General features: G+C 50.2%; 1 protein-coding gene across 5 annotated transcripts in view; it reads right to left on the bottom strand.

The window, feature by feature from the left end:
* Positions 1-207: 207 nt before the first annotated feature.
* LOC128347899 (protein-lysine 6-oxidase-like) overlaps positions 208-17792 on the bottom strand; it is an 82708-nt gene continuing 65123 nt past the window's right edge. For 4 of the 5 annotated variants that reach the window (XM_053303184.1, XM_053303186.1, XM_053303185.1 and 1 more), the window contains 6 exons: positions 15201-15309; positions 10584-10721; positions 6669-6825; positions 5818-5913; positions 3636-3751; positions 208-788 (listed from right to left, as the gene is read on the bottom strand). In XM_053303184.1, the coding sequence (XP_053159159.1) occupies positions 782-788; positions 3636-3751; positions 5818-5913; positions 6669-6825; positions 10584-10721; positions 15201-15309 (623 nt within the window). In that variant the 3' untranslated portion in view covers positions 208-781. Of the gene's footprint in view, positions 789-3635; positions 3752-5817; positions 5914-6668; positions 6826-10583; positions 10722-15200; positions 15310-16479; positions 17783-17792 lie in introns of those variants that run through there. The other variant, XM_053303183.1, reaches the window with a different exon arrangement.

The following is a 17792-nucleotide window of genomic DNA, read 5'->3' as shown; positions in this document are numbered from 1 at the left end:
CTATCTTGGAGAAGCCAGGGAGGGAACTTGAAACCTTCTGCTTTTCCCAGAGTGGCTCCATCCCCTGAGGGGAATATCTTGCAGTGCTCACACATCAAGTCTCCCATTCATATGCAACCAGGGCCGACCCTGCTTAGCTATGGGGACAAGTCATGCTTGCTACCACCAGACCAGCTCTCCTCTCGAGAAGGACAATGGAGACACTCGTTGCTGAAACCCCTGATCGCTTTAATGATACCAGCATTCATGACACAGAAAAGGGAAGAATCTCTCATTAATAGACTCTATTAATCCACAGCCCGCCTGGTCAGCTAGAGGCAGGTCTGTCTCCGGCAAGGGTGGGGCTATGCTGCCGGGGCCCACGATTGCTTGGCCGAGGGACCTACTGATCTGTAGGCCAGGCCTGTCTTCGGGAGAGGGTGGATTTAGACAGCTCCCCCTTCTTTCTTTTCTGGAGCTCCAGTGGTAGCTGCAACACTTTTGCAGGTTCTCTAAAAGCTTACAGGGGGAGAAAGGGATTGAGGTGGTGGTGGTGGTGGGGGCCCAGGGCAGGATGTATTTCTTTGCAGCTTCCTCAAGGGTGGAGGGGTGTGAGGGCAGCACCAACAGAAGGGAACGGAGTCTTCTGGCATGATGTCTGAGCACAGGTTTGAAGCAAGGCGAAGTCACAGAGGTCTCCCGTGGAGGTTGGAGGGTAAGCATGTCTCTTAAGAGCCTGAAGCAGCCGTGCCCGGGGGGGGGGGGCGGGGAGGTCCTTCGCGGCCCCTGCTGGGGGTCACCCTCAGGCGCTGTGGAGGGGGGAAGAAAAAGGACAGGAGAGATGAGTCAGGCGAGCGACATAGCTGGAGACCTGCCAAGGCAGAAGGAGGGAGACTCTGCACATGCTCAGGGGCCCTGGGTGTATCTCCTGGGTGTCGGAGGTAGCCTTTGGAGTTTGGCTTTTAAGGAGTGACAAGCACAGACCCGCAATAAAAAGTTGCCAGATATCCCCAGTGAGGGGGGAAAAAGTGAATTTTGTCAGTTTATTGTGTGACTCTCTTGTGTGTCTGTGTGTGATGTGCACGGATCACGTGTGAGGGATGTGCACGAATGGATGTGCCATTCCGCTCTCTGTGGTGCTGAACTGGTTCGGAGCCTTGGTTCGTGCACATCTCGTGTGTGTGTGTGTGTGTGTGTGTGAACCATGATCAGCAGATTAACAGACTCAACACACAGCTTCCAGCTCTGCTCCTTAGGTGAGTTCACACACATACAGTTGTTTTTACTCTTTTGTGGTGGAGGAGTTAATACCCACACTGAGAGCTTAAAGATGTCAAACTCCTTCCCCCTCATAAACACAAAGGTGTGAAATGGCTGGTGAGAAAATGCAAAATCTCCCCCTGAGAAGCAACTATGTCTGTCTATAGGGAGTATTCTTCGAGCTGAGAAATTCCCTGCTCTTTTTGTTCAAGCCCTCCTTCTCCCCCCACCACTGAATTCCATTTGCTTTGCCCACTTGCTTGTCTGTTAAGTGCCCTCTGCGTTGCAAACATTCCTGTCCCTTGAGTTACAGTGGGTTAGTTTGCCTTTTCTTTGGTTTGTTTTGCTCTTTAGGGGTTTTCCCCTTCAGATTTTTGTGAAACTGAAGTATCTGTGGGTTAACCCAAGTCTGCTGGTACTTCCCTCTCACCTGCAGATGCTCTGGATATGCGTCCATAAGGAGCACAACTTTCCAGCTCTTGCAGAAATAGATTAAAGTCTCTTTTTTTTCAGGGTGAGCCTTTGGAGGTTAAGGCAATTGTCAACATATGCTTCATCCAGAACACGAAACCAAGTGATAGTGGTTGACATCCAGTGCAGCGTACTGAGGGCGTACGAGGAAGACACGGACCCATGTTGCCAAGAGAGCTTGATCACTATTGCTGAAGCTGCTGCATGCACAACAGGGGGGAACAAATTTTGAGGGCTTCGTGACCCTCGGGGCCATATTTTCAGGTGACACAGGGCACTTCGAGAGCCAGAGCAGAAATTCTCACAATTCACTTTCCCCGTGCTGCACGCCTGACGCTGCACAGGTAGGCAAGCTCTCCGTGGTGTTGCATCTTCCTGGCATGTTACTAGTCGGTTGCTCTGGATGTCAGCCCAAAATATAGGAATATACCAGATTTTAGGCATCCAGAATACATTTAGTCATGTTGGCACTGGATAGAATGGCCCTTCTATCACTTTGCCTACGGAGGAGGAGAAATGCATTCTCCACCCAATTTGACTTCTGTTGACTACTTAGTGCACCTCCAAAACGTAATCTCTGGCTTTGTTAATATTGGGACAGCCATCTATTTCTTTACGTTAGCCTGCGTTCAGACTTAGCACTACAGACAGCTCTGGATAATGGCTGGTTTTGATAATTTTTAGAGAGAACTTCAAATTTTCAAAGGTGGCTTCAGAAACAGAGAGACCACTGCCCTTGTATCCCCGCATGGCTCTCCCTGCACACAACCTGATCTCTCTGTACTCTAGGCACAACAAGCTAATGAAGGCTGTAATTCTGGACACCTTTACTAGGGAGTAATCCTCATTGAGCCTGTTTCTGAGTCAACATGAATAGGACTGGGCTGCATATCTGTACTGCATATCCCCACCATTAGCAGAGCAACCCTATGTTTAGAAGTAAGCCCCACAGTGTTCAACTGTTAACTGAGAGAGCCGGCATGGTGTAGTGGTTAGAGTGCTGGACTAGGACCGGGGAGACCCAAGTTCAAATCCCCATTCAGCCATGATACTAGCTGGGTGACTCTGGGCCAGTCACTTCTCTCTCAGCCTAACCTACTTCACAGGGTTGTTGTGAAAGAGAAACTCAAGTATGTAGTACAGCGCTCTGGGCTCCTTGGAAGAAGAGCGGGATATAAATGTAATAACAACAACAACAACTGTTAAAAACCTTATTCTCACATTATGTTCAACACATGTACAATGAGTGAACAATGTACACAAGGTGCAGATCTGTACACAGGTTCCGTTATTCACACGTTATGTGGAATGCAGGTACGGCTATACACTTCCGTTCTGTTCCCTGCATTTGAAGGGGCCAGTACCCAGGTTCACGTTTTAACATGAACGCAGGTCATTCACACACATCTGAGTGTATAGACATCTGTACACTTGTACCACAGAATGTCTGAATAGGTGTCAAGTGTGTTTAGAATAGCAGCCGAAGAGCTGACCACATGCAGAATGGACTTTTCCACTGTAGTCACCAAGTTCGTTCCCCATCCCACCCTCCAACCTGAAGAAGAATTTGCTCACTACGTGATGTTTCAGTTTACCCTACTATCACGCTACCGTCCCTTCTGTTTTTCCTCCAACAGGCAGGGAGCCAGCGTGGTGTAGTGGTTAGAGTGCTGGACTAGGACCGGGGAGACCCGAGTTCAAATCTCCATTCAGCCATGATACTTGCTGGGTGACTCTGGGCCAGTCACTTCTCTCTCAGCCTAACCTACTTCACAGGGTTGTTGTGAGGAGAAACCTAAGTATGTAGTACACCGCTCTGGGCTCCTGGGAGGAAGAGCGGGATATAAAATAACAACAACAGACCAATGGAAATTGCAGTTTTGGTCTAACAAGAATGAGTCGCATCTGCTCCTCCTTCTGGGTACCTTGTGATCCTGCAGTTCCGTGCCACAGCATATGTCCCTGTATACGTGACCTCGCACCTTGCGACATTGTTTGTGAAGTCCAGCTCAGGCACCAAGGAGTCTGGGTTGACTGTCACCTTGAGAGGAAGTGAAGAACAACAGCATCAAAACCCGCATTTTCTTTTCACCTCTCATAATCTCTCCCACTTACAGATTTTCTTTCCTGAAATTTGGGGCGGATTTAAGTGGTCCTGAAGACCAGTTTCAACGGGTCCAAGTTCTGAGTATCTCATGGCTTAGTTTTGCTCACCAGGGCCGGTTTACTACTACTCCTGTTCCAAATATTTATATACCGCTTTCCAACAAAAGCTTCCAAAGCCGTTTACACAGAGAAATAATCCCTGGAGGGATGCTGTGCTGGGGCTGGATAGGGCCAGTTGCTCTCCCCCTGCTTAATAAAGAGAATCACAATTTTAAAAAGGTGCCTCTTTGCCCAGTTACCAGGGGCATGCTAAGTTTAACGGTGATGCTAAGGCCCTAAGAACACTGGAACATAGGAACATAGGAAGCTGCCATATACTGAGTCAGACCATTGGTCTATCTAGCTCAGTATTGTCTACACAGACTGGCAGTGGCTTCTCCAAGGTTGCAGGCAGGGAATCTCTCTCAGCCCTATCTTGGAGATGCCAGGGAGGGAACTTGAAATCTTCTGCTCTTCCCAGAGCGGATCCATCCCCTGAGGGGAATAGCTTACAGTGCTCACACTTCTAGTCTCCCTTTCATATGCAACCAGGGCAGAACCTGCTTAGCTAAGGGGACAAGTCATGCTTGCTACCACGAGACCAGCTCTCCTCTCCACAGAGTGAGGTTGGCAGCCATGCTTCAGTCCCACATGGAGGGAAAACATCATTCCACTTCCAGCTGACTGTGGAACAGCCTTAGTAGTGTGGAAGCAACCTGGGACCAAGGAGATGCAAATTCACACAACCATGAAGCTCTCTGAAGGACTCTGGAGCCAACCCACTTAAAAATGACACAGTCCCTCAGTGCTGTTGCACTGAGCTTCTTGGAGAGAAAAACAGGATGTGTCATTTTTATATGTTAGGCCTGTCACCACCTTAAAAAACAAACAACGTGAGCATTAATTGATTGACTGAAGGGGCATACATTTGCATATCTGTGAAAATAATAGTGTTGAAGCAAAAGACATTCTTGTTTTTAGATGATGCATTGTGTAGCATCATCTTAGAAGATGCATTCCCTCCCGTGTAAAAGAGAGAAGAAAGAATGCTTCTTCTGAAATGGTGCACACAGTGGTGGGCTCTCCTTCGCGGGAGGTTTCAAAACAGAGGCTGGACGACCATCTGATAGGGATGTCCTAGCTGATTCCTGCACTCAGAAGGGGGTTGTACTAGAAGACCTTCCGAATCTAAAATGCTTTGATTTTGTCAGCAGTTTTTAGAAACATGTGTATTTAAAATACTGATTAAAAAACTCCACAGCTCGATTCAGACATTATGCTGTACAAGTGTACAGATGCCTGTACACTTGCACACATGGTTGTGCAAATGACTGTACCTGCATTCAATTTCAAAGTGAACTGCAGGCCCATCAAATGCATGGCACAGATAAGAAGGGTACTGCTGTGCCTGTGTTCACTATAATATGTGAATAACTGTACCCCTGTACAGATCTGTACTTTGGTACCCTGTACACTAAGTGTGCAACATATTTATTTATTCATTTCAACATTTTGGGGGAATATTTTTAATATGAATAATGTCTGACTAGGGCTACCATTTCCTGGTTCAGCAGGGACTGAACCTGAGACCTGATACAAGCAGGTGCTATATCACTGAACTAGGGATGCTCCTCATGGACATAAGAAGCTGCTTCCTACTGAGTCAGACTATTGGTCCATCTAGCTCAGTGCTGACTGCACTGACTGGCAGCAGCTCCTCAGGGTGTCAGGCAAGGGTTCCCCCCACCCCTTCCCAGCCCTACCTGGAGATGCTACTGGGGACTGAATCTGAGATCTTCTGCATCCAAAGCTGGGCCTCCACTCTGTTCCCCTCCATTGTGATTTTTAACAATTAATATCACAATTCATTTCATTACCTGATCTGATCTGACAACGTGACCCTTTGTCTGAAGGGCAGCATAAAAAAGAATGAGACTGAGAAAACAATAATTTAAAAAATACCTTAAGGATATAATTTCCAGGTGGGACGTCTGTGATGTCGATCCACTGGCAATCGATATTGGCGTTGTACGTATCGTAACAGCCGGGCCCCAAACCCTGCAGGGAGGATAAGATCGTACTGATTTGGGTATTTTCTTTTGGCGGGGAAAAGTGACTCTGAGCATGTGCAAAGTACAATCCCATCATCTCCATGGAACCAGTCAGAAGAACATAAGAACGGCCCTGTTGCTAAATTGTTGTGCACACAGGACAGGGCCTTCTCTGATGTTGCCCCCAGGTTCTGGAACGCTCTCCTACCGTGTTTCCCCGAAAATAAGACGGTGTCTTATATTAATTTTAGCCCCCCAAAATGCACTAGGGCAATTAGCGGTACATCAGAAATTACTGCTAGGTCTTATTTTCGGGGTAGGTCTTACTTTCGGGGAAACAGGGCAGTTAATGTTCACTCTCTGACATCTGTGGCTGCTTTTAAGAAACAGCTAAAGACCTTTTTATTTACTCAGGCGTTTACCTCTTAGAGGCTGCCCGGTTTCTCCGCTTTCTTGCTTCTGTTTATCTTCTTAATTGGTGTTTTTTGGGGTGTGTGTGGGTGTTTGGCTTTTAATGTTGATTTTAAGGTTTTAAATGTAATGCTTATGGAATCATATTGTGTTTTAACTTTTGTAAACCTCCTTGAGATACATTATGAAAGGCGGTATAGAAATTTAATCATGAATAAATAAGATAAATAAAAATTAGCAAGGCGAAGCATTCTCCCCTGCTAGTATTTGCAGCCAGAGCTGCTGTTCAAGGCGCAGGAGCAGGGGTTGATAAAAAGTTGGCAAGCGCTATCCTGCCCATCTCACAATCACCTGGGTGTGAGCTGTGCAGGCATAGCGACGGCGGACACCCGAGTCACAGGTCGTATCCTCCAGGCAGAAGCTGGCCTTGTGTCCTTCAGCCACCTTCTTGTGGGAGACGGCGTCCAGAAGGTCATAGTTGCTAAAAGCATCCATGCTGTGGTAGTGCCTAAAAGGAGGAGAGGAAACTCCACATGTTTTAAAAGGCCCCCTTTTTTTTGCATACAGATCTTTGCACCAGGATACGTTATGCCAGATCTGGGATCCTTGACTGTTCTCCCAACAGTGAAAAGACTAATTTAATAACATTTTCTTAAATGCAACTGCAGGGCTGCTAATTTTATTATACGATATTTAATCTTCATTTTATTTATTATACACGGAGCATTTCCCCAATCTGATTGGCTTCTGCCATGCTTTCTGAAAAATTGGGATTCCTTGTATGCTGTCATAGGAACATAGGAAGCAGCCACATATTGAGTCAGACCGTTGGTACATCCAGCTCAGTATTGTCTACCCAGACTGGCCGCGGTTTCTTCAAGGTTGCAGGCAGGAAGCTCTCTCAGCCCTATCTTGGAGAAGCCAGGGAGGGAACTTGGAACCTAGATGCTATTCCTAGAGGCTCCATCCCCTGAGGGGAAGATCTTACAATGCTCACACTTCTAGTCTCCCATTCATATGCAACCAGGGCAGACCCTGCTTAGCAAAGGGGACAAGTCACATTGCTACCATAAGACCAGCTCTACTCCAAGCTGCTGTAGGGTCAGAGGAGGGCAACAGAGATGGCGAAGAGTCTGGAAACCAAGTCCAATGAGGAAGGGAGGAGAGCTGGTTTTGTGGTAAAGGTAAAGTGTGCCGTGGAGTTGGTGTCGACTCCTGGCGCCCACAGAGCCCTGTGGTTGTCTTTGGTAGAATACAGGAGGGGTTTACCATTGCCTCATCCTGTGCAGTATGAGATGATGCCTTTCAGCATTTTCCTATATCGCTGTTGCCTGATATAGGTGTTTCCCATAGTCAGGGAAACATACCAGCAGGGATTTGAACCCGCAAGCTCTGGCTTGCTAATCAAGTCATTTCCCTGCTCTGCCATTAGGTGTCTGGAATTGTCGCCTTTGCTGAGCAGGGTCCACTCTGGCTTACATTTGAATGGGAGACTACATGTGTGAGCACTGTAAGATATTCCCCTTAGGGGATGGGGCCGCTCTGGGAAGAGCATCTGCATGCATGAATGCAGAAGGTTCCAAGTTCCCTCCCTGATATCATCTCCAAGATAGGGCTGAGAGAGACTCCTGCATGCAACCTTGGAGAAGCTGCTGCCAGTCTGTGTGGACAATACTGAGCCAGATGGGCCAAGAGTCTGACTTGGTATAAGGCAGCTTCCTATGTTTCTATTGGTTGAAGGAGCTGTGGATGTTTAGTCTGGAGAAGATAAGACTGAGGGGGAGATATGACAGCTGTCTTCAAAGATCTGAAGGGCTGCCACATAGAAGGAGGAGCAGGCTTGTCCTCTGAGGGCAGGATTAGAACCAAAGGGGTTGAAATTGCAAGGAAGCAGATTCAGGCTAAATTTCCTAATGTCAGATGCAGAGCAGGTCCTCATGCGATTTCCACAGTGCCACCTTCTGGCCAGTTCTTGCTTTCCAAGAATAACTAGCCCTTTCCTTCACGCATCAGGAAAGTATTAACCAGCTCTTTACAGAAAGCAAGGGCTGGCCAGCAGGTGGCACTGTGTAAATCGCATGAGGACCTGCTCGTAGTAGTGTGCATGGTTCGGTCCGGCACACTTGTACAGACCTCCGGACTGGTTTGGCAGTCCGGAGGTCCGGATGGGTGGGGGCCTGTTACTTTAAGGGGTGGTGGTGGTGGTACTTACCCCCCCCCGCCGCTCTTCCCCCTCCGGCGCTGTTCTGTTTAAAGATCTTCTTGGGGCGGCAGGGAGCTCTGCCGCCCCTGCCCCCGTCGTTAGTCCTGAAGGCTTAAAAGCAACGAGCCCTAGCGGCACGCATGTGCCCTGCGTGGCGCGTGTGTTTTTGATGCTGGCGTGCGCAGGCGCCACAAACATCACATGACATATGCGGTGCGCGGCGCATACGTCACGTGACATTTGCGGCGCGTGCGCACCAGTGTCAGAGACGCGCGCACGTGACGCGCAGGGCGCATGTGTGCCGCTAGGGCTCGTTGCTTTTAAGCCTTCAGGACTAACGACGGGGGCAGGGGCGGCAGAGCTCCCTGCCGCCCCAAGAAGATCTTTAAACGGAACAGCGCCGGAGGGGGAAGAGCGGCGGGGGGGGGGGGGGAAGTACCCCCCTTAAAGTAACAGCCCCCCCGTGCTGGACCGGGGGGCCTCTGGACCTTGCACACCCCTACCTGCTCGGCATCCGAACAGAGTGCAAATTCATGCTGGGAAGGAAGCCAGGAATCTGTGGGAGTGTGTGGCGCATGAATAAACTCACATTTGGATCAGCACAGGAACAGCACAGCCCAGGGCTGTCCCTAGGGGTGTGTGGGGCAAATCAGCATGTGTGGGGCCCCCTTAACATTTCTTATGATTACAACATCATACTGACTGATGACGTATTGTGGAAATAGTGGGTGAGGGAGGTAGGTTTTGGGATACGTCCAGCCAGCTTGGTAAGGGGAAAATGTTAAAAGCACAACACATGCTCCTTGCTTCATCGTTCTCACTCAGACATTCTGGATTGCAAACCAACTTGAGCATAGTACATGTACAACTAAAGCTTACTTAGATGTTTACAGCCCTACTTTCACTAGTTGTGAAGTATTCTGTGGATAGAGAGAACTCTTTCTGGCAGCTTTACTGCAGTAGGAAAATTTATTAAAAGTCATGAAACAAGCCACTTATAGGACTTCTTTGATCTTTTTTTTTAAATAAAAAAATATATTAAGAACAATTTGTGTAATCCATTTCCATTTCAATATCCAGAGCTCCCCCATCCTGTCCTATATCTGTGCCCAATATCAAAGCCCTATGCCAAGTCATTTCAGGTGATCCAAAGAGTGAGGCAAAAAGTGGGGTGCTTTTATTATTTTTTATGAAGGCAAAGGGCAGATTCCTCCACATGGGGGTGGAATGATGGTCCAAGAGGGTGGTGGTGGTGGGGCCTTTAGTTCCAGAAGTTTTTGTCATAATTTTCTGCCATGAAACAAGCCACTTGTAGGACTTTTTTTTAAAATAGTTTTTGAAAAATTCAAAGACATATTAAAAATAAGCAATTTGTCCAATCCATTTCAATTTCAATATTCAGAGCCCTCCCACCCTGCCCTATATCTGTGCCCGATATCAAAGCCCTAGAGGAAGCCATTCCATAAATATATAAGGGGGTGGGGAATTATGAAAAAAGGGAAATCCCATACCTTTCATTGCAGGCTCTGAGAAGGAGGATGAAGGCACAAGCTCTCAGCACAGCCCAGGGTTGTAGGGCAGGGAGGGCAGAGGGCATGCACAGTGCTCTGGTGGGCAGCCAGCGCTGGCTACTCCGCCTCCTGGCTGGAGAGCTTCAGGGACTGGAGAGAGCTTCAGGAAACTGGGAGGCCTTCAGACAGAGAGCCTTACACCAGCAGAGAAGTCCTTGGAAGCCCTGCCCACCCGCTGAACAGCTGAGAGTTGGTCCAGGAAAGGGAGCTGTAGCAGTGTCTCCTCTTGTGCAGGGAGCCTTTGGATAGCAGGCTAGCCTGCTCTCGGCTCCTGCAGGCTGCAGCTCTACAGGTTGGCCGAGCTGGGAGAGGGGAGGAAGGTCAATTTTTGCAGGGCAGGCTGCTCTCCTGAAAAAAGGGGCCGCTCCCTGCCCCGGTCGCCCTGCCCTAAGGACGGGCCAGGCACAGTCTATTGCCATCTGGAAGATCTCCATGTCTACACCCCCCCCGACAAATCCTGCAACTCTACCCCATGTCGCTTTGCATACTCACTGGTGGCAGCTGTGCCACTCCCAGGCATGGTGAGGCTTCAATGGGAGGAAATCTGCTGTCCCTTGGTTCTTCACCCTTTGGGGGAAGCGGAGCAGGACCCGGTAGCTGATGTCGCTCACCCCTGAGTGGTAGGCGGATCTGCGGGGAAAAGCGGAGCAGAGGTGATGTACACACACACAGGCCCTTGGGACCTGGAAGGCTGCTGGCTCCGTCCAGCCAGTTTAGATGCACTCTTGGGTGCCACAGAAAAGGCTGTCCTAATCTGATGTGCCCTGGCCAGATCTCACCTGGGATTTGGATCCAGTTCCGGGCCCTGCATTTTAAGAAGGGTGTGGATAAACTGGAATGGCTTCGGGTGGGGTTGGGGGAGCAAAGATGGTGAGGGTTTTGGGAACCTAGGAGGAATGGTTGAAGGGGCTGGTGGCGATCGTCTGGGCTAGCGATCTGCCCGCCCAGGGAGCAACGAGGGATCATTTGTGGGGAAGGTAAGTTTGAGCAGCCTTCCCCTTCTCCCTCCACCACGCTCTTCTCAGTTTGCAACTGTTGTAGTGCCTAGGACATAAAATTCACATTGTCCCTCCCTCAGGAATTAAAAAAAAAAATATGATTTTTGAAAGGACTGCAAGATCTGCTGCAAGAGGAGGCCTTCTCGGCAATTCTGCTCTTCCAGGGGTTGGTTCAAATTCTCTGCCACAAGATGTGGTGACAGCCAACAACCTGGATGGCTTTAAGATGGGTTTGGATCACTTCATGGAGGAGAGGTCTATCAATGGCTACTAGTTGGAGGGCTGAGGGCCACCTCCAGCCTGAAAGGCAGGATGCCTCTGAGTACCCGTTGCAGGCGAGTAACAGCAGGAGAGAGGGCATGCCTTCAGCTCCTGCCTGTGGCTTCCAGCAGCATCTGGTGGGCCACTGTGTGAAACAGGATGCTGGACTAGATGGGCCTTGAGCCTAATCCAGCAGGGCTGCTCTTATGTTTTAAATTCAAGCTGTCAACTTTTAAACCATCTGCTTGAACTCTCTCTTCGTAGGCCTGTTTAAGAGGCAAAGTCCTAATCTTGTCTCTTCCTCCTGTGTGTTTCACATTGTAAGTTCTTTAGAAGCAGAGAGCCTTCTGTTTTGGCCCATGAAGCTCTACCAGATACACATGAATGATGCAGGATAATAAATGAAAGCTATGCATAGGATTGCACTTCAAACATTTGCAGGGAATACCAGCATTTTTATCTTCTAGTAGCTAGCCAGGGTGTGTGTACCAGTTTTTTACCCACAGCTTGGCGGTCCCTTCTAGCAAGTGGGTTTCAAGAAATGCTAAGAGAGTGTGACTTTAACATGAGAGAGTGAATGCAAACAGACATTTACGTGCAGGTCTGAAAACATTTCCAGGTGTTAGGAATTCTCCCCAGCTGTCCGGAAGGTTTCTTTGCTGACATGACAAAGGTCAGGCGTGCTGCAAGTGTTATATTGGGAGAGCAGAAAGGGGTGGAGAGAATTCAAAAAGGAGCCATTCATTGAATGGGCAAACAAGCCAAGGAGAAGGCAAGTGACCTTGCCATAGACCCAGCATGACAGCTTGGCTTGTTTGAGTGTTTACAGGAAATTCAGCTCTTTTCATCCCCTCCACAACATCCTACACACAATTTTTGATTTTCCAAGCTACAATCAGTAACCAAGGGCAAAAATTGCCGTTTCAGACCAAAGTGGGAGAAGCCCAAGGTAAGCACTGGGTCCTCCCTCCCTGCTCTGAATTCCAGAGCAAAAGCCTCAACACTGGGCTCCTTCCTTGACCCTGTGGAAATAAATGGCAAAAACTCCTTTCATCCACTGAAGCCTGAGCTCTTTGCAAATAGCCACTAATGACCTGGCAGTCCCTGGTTGCCAATAAAAACTCCGGAATCAACACCAGATACAATCCAGCTGCAGCAAGTGGAGGTAGCGGAAATGTAGGGTCTTCTGCCCTCCTGAGATACAAGGGGCAACACAATAGATCTTGATAGCATTATAGACCTATTCACATTTTATGTTCAATCCACATACGAGCTGCATATACTGGCTGACATCATAAGCAATGCTGTGGTCAGGCAGTCAAAGGATGCTCTCGGCGTTGCTTCCGAGACATAGAATGGGATGTTTCTCCTGATTTTGCTTTGTGCAACTTGGAATTATGTCCCTGAGGGCTGTGCAGACCTCGGGGACATAATTGCAAGGTTGCATTCTGGGGAAAGGGGATACTGGTGAAAACCACTCCTCCTGTGTGCGCACAAGCTCCCGCACTCCAAAACTGGAAGCAGAGCCACTGTGGGTGTGTAGTCCTGTGGCTACACAAATGCAGCGTTGGAATGACAGCATACAGATGTGTACACAGGTATACAGTTATTCACACATTATGATGAATGCAAGTACAGCAGTACACTTCCTACCTGTACCCTGCATTTGAGGGATTTGTACCAGGTTCACTTTTATGTTGTCATTTACACAAAAACATGTACATGTTAACAGACACCTGAACATGTGCACAATGTAATGATTGAATATGGCTTAGGCTGGACAGAGAAATGTGTTGCTCCTTCACATACTACCAGGATTTGGGCTCATCCAGTTAAAGTGACTGATATACTCTGCAAACGTCTGCCTGCATATTAATAAAGTATTTGGACAATTGTGTAAAAACACACAATTGCGGAGCGTTACACAATGGATGGCCGGTATTTCCAATGACCATCCATCCTGCAACTCTGTTTGTGCAATTTTTCATGTTTGTGCAAGAGTGCTCATTGGAGGTTTGAGCAGTAAGTCAAATCCTGGCCAGAATCAATATCTTTACACAATGCATTGTTAATGTCTAGAATCTGCTGCCACAAGATGACCAACTTCACATATATACTGATGACGTCTGAGCTGTCGGTGAGTGACCAGGAGAGAGATCTTGGGGTCATGGTGGACAGCTCGTTGAAAGTGTCAACTCTGTGCGTGGCTGCGGTAAAAGTGGCGAAAGAGGTAAAAGAGCGGTAAAAGAAATTCCATGCTAGGGATCATTAGGAAGGGGACTGAGAATAAAAATGCTAATATTATAATGCCCTTATACAAATCTATGGTGTGGCCAGATTTGGAGTACTGCATACACTTCTGTTTACCATATCTTAAGAAGGACATTGTAGATGCAGAAGAGGGCAACCAAGATGATCAGGGGCCTGGAGCTCCTTTCTTATGAGGCATGACTACAACACCTGGGGCTTTTTAGTTTGGAAAAGAGGCGACTACAGGGAGACATGATAGAGGTTTATAAAATTATGCATGGTTGCCAGGAGTTGACATCGACTTGAAGGCACACTTTACCTTAGAGAGAGTAGATAGATAATTTTTTCTCGCTCTCTCACAACACTAGAACCAGGGGTCATCCCATGAAACTGAAGGCTGAGAAATTTAGGACCAACAGACGGAAGTATTTTTTCACATAGCACATAATTAATCTCTGGAATTCTCTGCCATGGGATGACAAATTTATGGAGGACAAGTCTATCAATGGCTACTAGTTTGGTGGCTATAGGACACAGAGGCAAGATGCTTCTAAATCCCAGTTGCAGGAGAGCAACAGTAGGAGAGAGGGCATCCACACATATCTCTTGTCTGTGGGCTTCCCAGAGGCATCTGGTGGGCCACTGTGTGAAATAGGACTAGATAGGCCTTGGGCCTGATCGCGCGCTCGGAACTTCCGGCCACTTCCGGCCGAGAGGGCAAACGGGGCGGCAAGGAGGAATGCTGCCGCCCCGAGGGGCTTCAAATTCGGAGAGCGCCGGCGGGGGAAACGCGGCAGGGTGTGTGTGTGAGTACACTCTCCCCCGCCCTTAAAGCCCTACCCCCGCCGGCGCCGATAAATATCGTGCACATCCCTAGATTTTACCTCAGGAGGTGTAGGACAAGATTCTCAGATATTCTTGGTGGGGCCCAGATGCCTTCCTGAAATGACCCGGGCAAGCTTTGAAAGTGGCACGAGGGAGGCAGGAGGAGGGAAGGTGGCAAGCAGCCCCCTCTTCTCTCTTTGTGCAAGCTTTGTGAGGTGAGGCACTCCCTGAAAGATTTGCAAGGGTCAGGGCAATCTCGGAGAGCGGCTCCGATGGAAACAGTGGGGAGGCATTTTGCCACCCTGCTGGTGCCCCGGTAATCTGCCACCTGAGGCAGCCGCATTGCCTGGCCTCATGAAAGGGCCGCCCCTAAAGAGTCTTAAACAAATGAATACGGTTTGCAATTTGTTTCATAGCATCCTGCGGCCCCCCCGCCCCCACTTTTTGGTTTATTAGTGTGAAGGCAGTTCCCCTCCCCCCCCAGATTCTTTGGCATTGTAAAAAAAGCCCCTGTTTGTAAGAGCCTTGAGAGGAGAAATGATGCAGATATCATTAGCTTGTGCAAAGGAATGCATCTCAGTTTGCACAATGGCCACTGGGGGAAGGGCTGGTCCAAGGGCTTTGGACACTTGAGGCACGGTCCAAAATGCAGCCTTCAGGATGCAAATCTAAGTCTGCAAGCCTTCGTCTGACACTCTGACCCCTGCACTGCACAGGCTTCTTCTGACACATATATGAAAAACAAAAAATGGAACACCTGTGCACACAAGTCTACCTTGCAAGACAGTTTTCCTCTGCTGCACATCTCAAGGCATACATCTGGACCCGCTGGACGTACGTGGACGTTTGGATGAAGTACGGATCAGGAATTAAGTCAGGCAGGCCTGGGAGGAAGAGGAAGGATGTGAGAAAGGCAGAGGATGTTGCACAGGTAGATCTCACAAGTCCAGTTCTGGCCGCACATCCGCCTGACCCTTTGATTATAGCAGAGGGGGCTTGTTCTCACAGACAGGGCAATGAACAGTTTGGTGGGGAAACAGCTTAGCAGTTTAAGAAATGCACTTTTAAAAGGGAATCCCGTCACAGATTCCGATACCAGTCATTGAGGACTGGAGAGACATTAAGCCCTGGTACATAGCATGTGTAAATAGGGTCCAACAGGTCTCCATGGAGAAGTATCGGACAGTTGCTGACACCGAGTGCTCCGACATTTCTCTTTGTGATGATTAGTCTGTGAGGGCACTTGCCACTTGATGCTGCAGCCCATAAACTATCACCCAGGGAATGATTTTTAGTGCCAGGGCTGAGTGATTAAAGTGTGCCTCTGTGCCTGTGCAGAACGCTGTTCCGTCAGCACTGACTAATGCTTAGGATTAGAAGGAAGAATGTGGAGAGCAGAAGACTGCCCCATCACCGTGGCCAAGGCTGTTCAGAACAGATGACTTATTACATCAGTGCTGTGCCAATGGCACAATCACTCTCCGGGACCAATTCAAAGTGCTGGTGCTGGTTTTTAAAGCCTTAAATAGTTTAGGAGCAGTCTACCTGAAGGAGCACCTTCTCCGATATGTTCCTGCCCATAGGAATGTAGGAGGTTGCCTTATGCTTTGTTAGAACACTGGTATATCTTGCTCAACATTGCCTACCTACACTGTCCGGCAGCAGCTTTGCAAAGGTTTCTGGCAGGAGTATTTCCCAGTCCTACCTGGTGATGCTGCCAGGGATTGAAACCTGGACCTCCTGCATACCAAGATGCCCCACCACTGAGCTAAGCCCCCCCTCCTTCAAAGACATCTTTGGAGGCTTCCCTTTGGGTATCACTGCCCCACAATGCGGCAACAGGTGGCTAACAGGTGACGGTCTTCTCAGTAGTAGCCCTCCCCCATCTGTAGAATACCCTTCCTAGAAAGACCCACCTGGCGACCTCTCTGTATATGTTCAGGCGCTAGGTGAAAGCCTCCCTCTCTCAAGCAAGATTGAATCTCACTGCCCACCCCACCATTCACTTGCAGCCAGCCCCCTCCCAAGATCAAGGCCCCCCCATCTCTGCTCACCATGATGGAAGTATCTGGTCCCATAGCCTGACCTCTGGTTGGTGGCTGGGGCCCCAGAGCCTTGTCTGGCATTGGGGTAGATGTTGTAGAAGACACTGTTCTGGGTCTTGTGGGGGTTCCGGGGGTCGTCTCCCGCGGGGCCGCCTGAGGTCTGCTGGGGACCCCTCCCTCCAGGGCTTGGGCGAAGTGCAACAGGGGTGTCCTCGATCTCGTTGCCACCTTGGTTGGACCCGCTGGGGCCGCTGCTGCCTCCGCTTCCTCCCCTGGCCCCGATCCCCTGGGTGGGGGGTGCCTCCTCTCTCCCAAAGGAAGCCCCAGCGCCCAGTGAGTTCGGCCCGGGGGGCATCTCCCTGGGCCTGGCGGTGACATTAGCTGGGGTGTCCCCCCTGGCCCCGCTGGTGGTGAGCCCCTCCCAGCGGGCATGGCTGGCACTCCTCGGCAGTTGGGTGGTGGCCTCCGGGCGCTGGGGTGTCCGTCGCTCAGGAGGGGGGCCCTGCAGTGGGGGGCCTCCTGCCCCTGAGCCATCTTCCCCGCTCAAGGACCTCCTGCCTTGGAGGGCGGCGATGCCCCGCCTGGTGGAGGCCACCCTTTGCAGCGTCCAGAAGTGGCCCTGCGAGGGCGCTCGGCCTAGGCCCCCCGGGGCCCCTACCGTGCTCAGGTAGAGGCTCTGGCCGGGGCCCCGCCTGGGGGGCAGGAACTGGCTGGCGCTGTTGAAGAGCCTGTAGAGGCGCCCGTTGTTCTCCCAGCGGATCTGCTGCCTCCAGGAGGGCGATCGCTGCGCGTGGCCGCCGTCGGGGCGCACCAGGAGCTGCAGCAGCAGCAGCAGGAGCGCCAAGGCGAGCTGCGGGCGCCCCGGGCCGGCCATGGCGCACTCAGAGCGGCCGTCCGGCGGGTGGGCTGGGGCGACGCGAATGGGCACCACCGAGAGCCCGCGGAGGAGGGCCGTCCCCTGGGAGGAGGAGGAGGAGGGAGGAGGAGACTGCGCGGGCTCCCCACCCCACCCCCGGGCTGCAGGACTCCTGGCTCTTCTCCAGGCAGAAGTTCAAGAAGTGCAGTCCGATCGCCAAAGGCAGCCCGCCCCTAGACGGTTCTGCCTCCACAGCCCGCGCAGCGTTTCGCCCCGCAAACAGAGCAGCGGGAATCCAACCCTAGACGGCTCCCACGTTGGCCACCAATCCTGTTCCTTCCCTACATGCCGACATTCAAAGGTGCAGCTGTTTGCAGCAGCAGTAACAGCGTTAGAATCAAAGCGGGGGTAGGTGGGCGTCCGGGGTCACCTTCGATGACTCTCTCTCTGGAGTGTGCGCCTCCAT

This window comes from Hemicordylus capensis, chromosome 2, assembly GCF_027244095.1.
Source record: "Hemicordylus capensis ecotype Gifberg chromosome 2, rHemCap1.1.pri, whole genome shotgun sequence".
Taxonomy (NCBI): domain Eukaryota; kingdom Metazoa; phylum Chordata; class Lepidosauria; order Squamata; family Cordylidae; genus Hemicordylus; species Hemicordylus capensis.
This window is presented reverse-complemented; position numbering and strand designations above follow the sequence as displayed.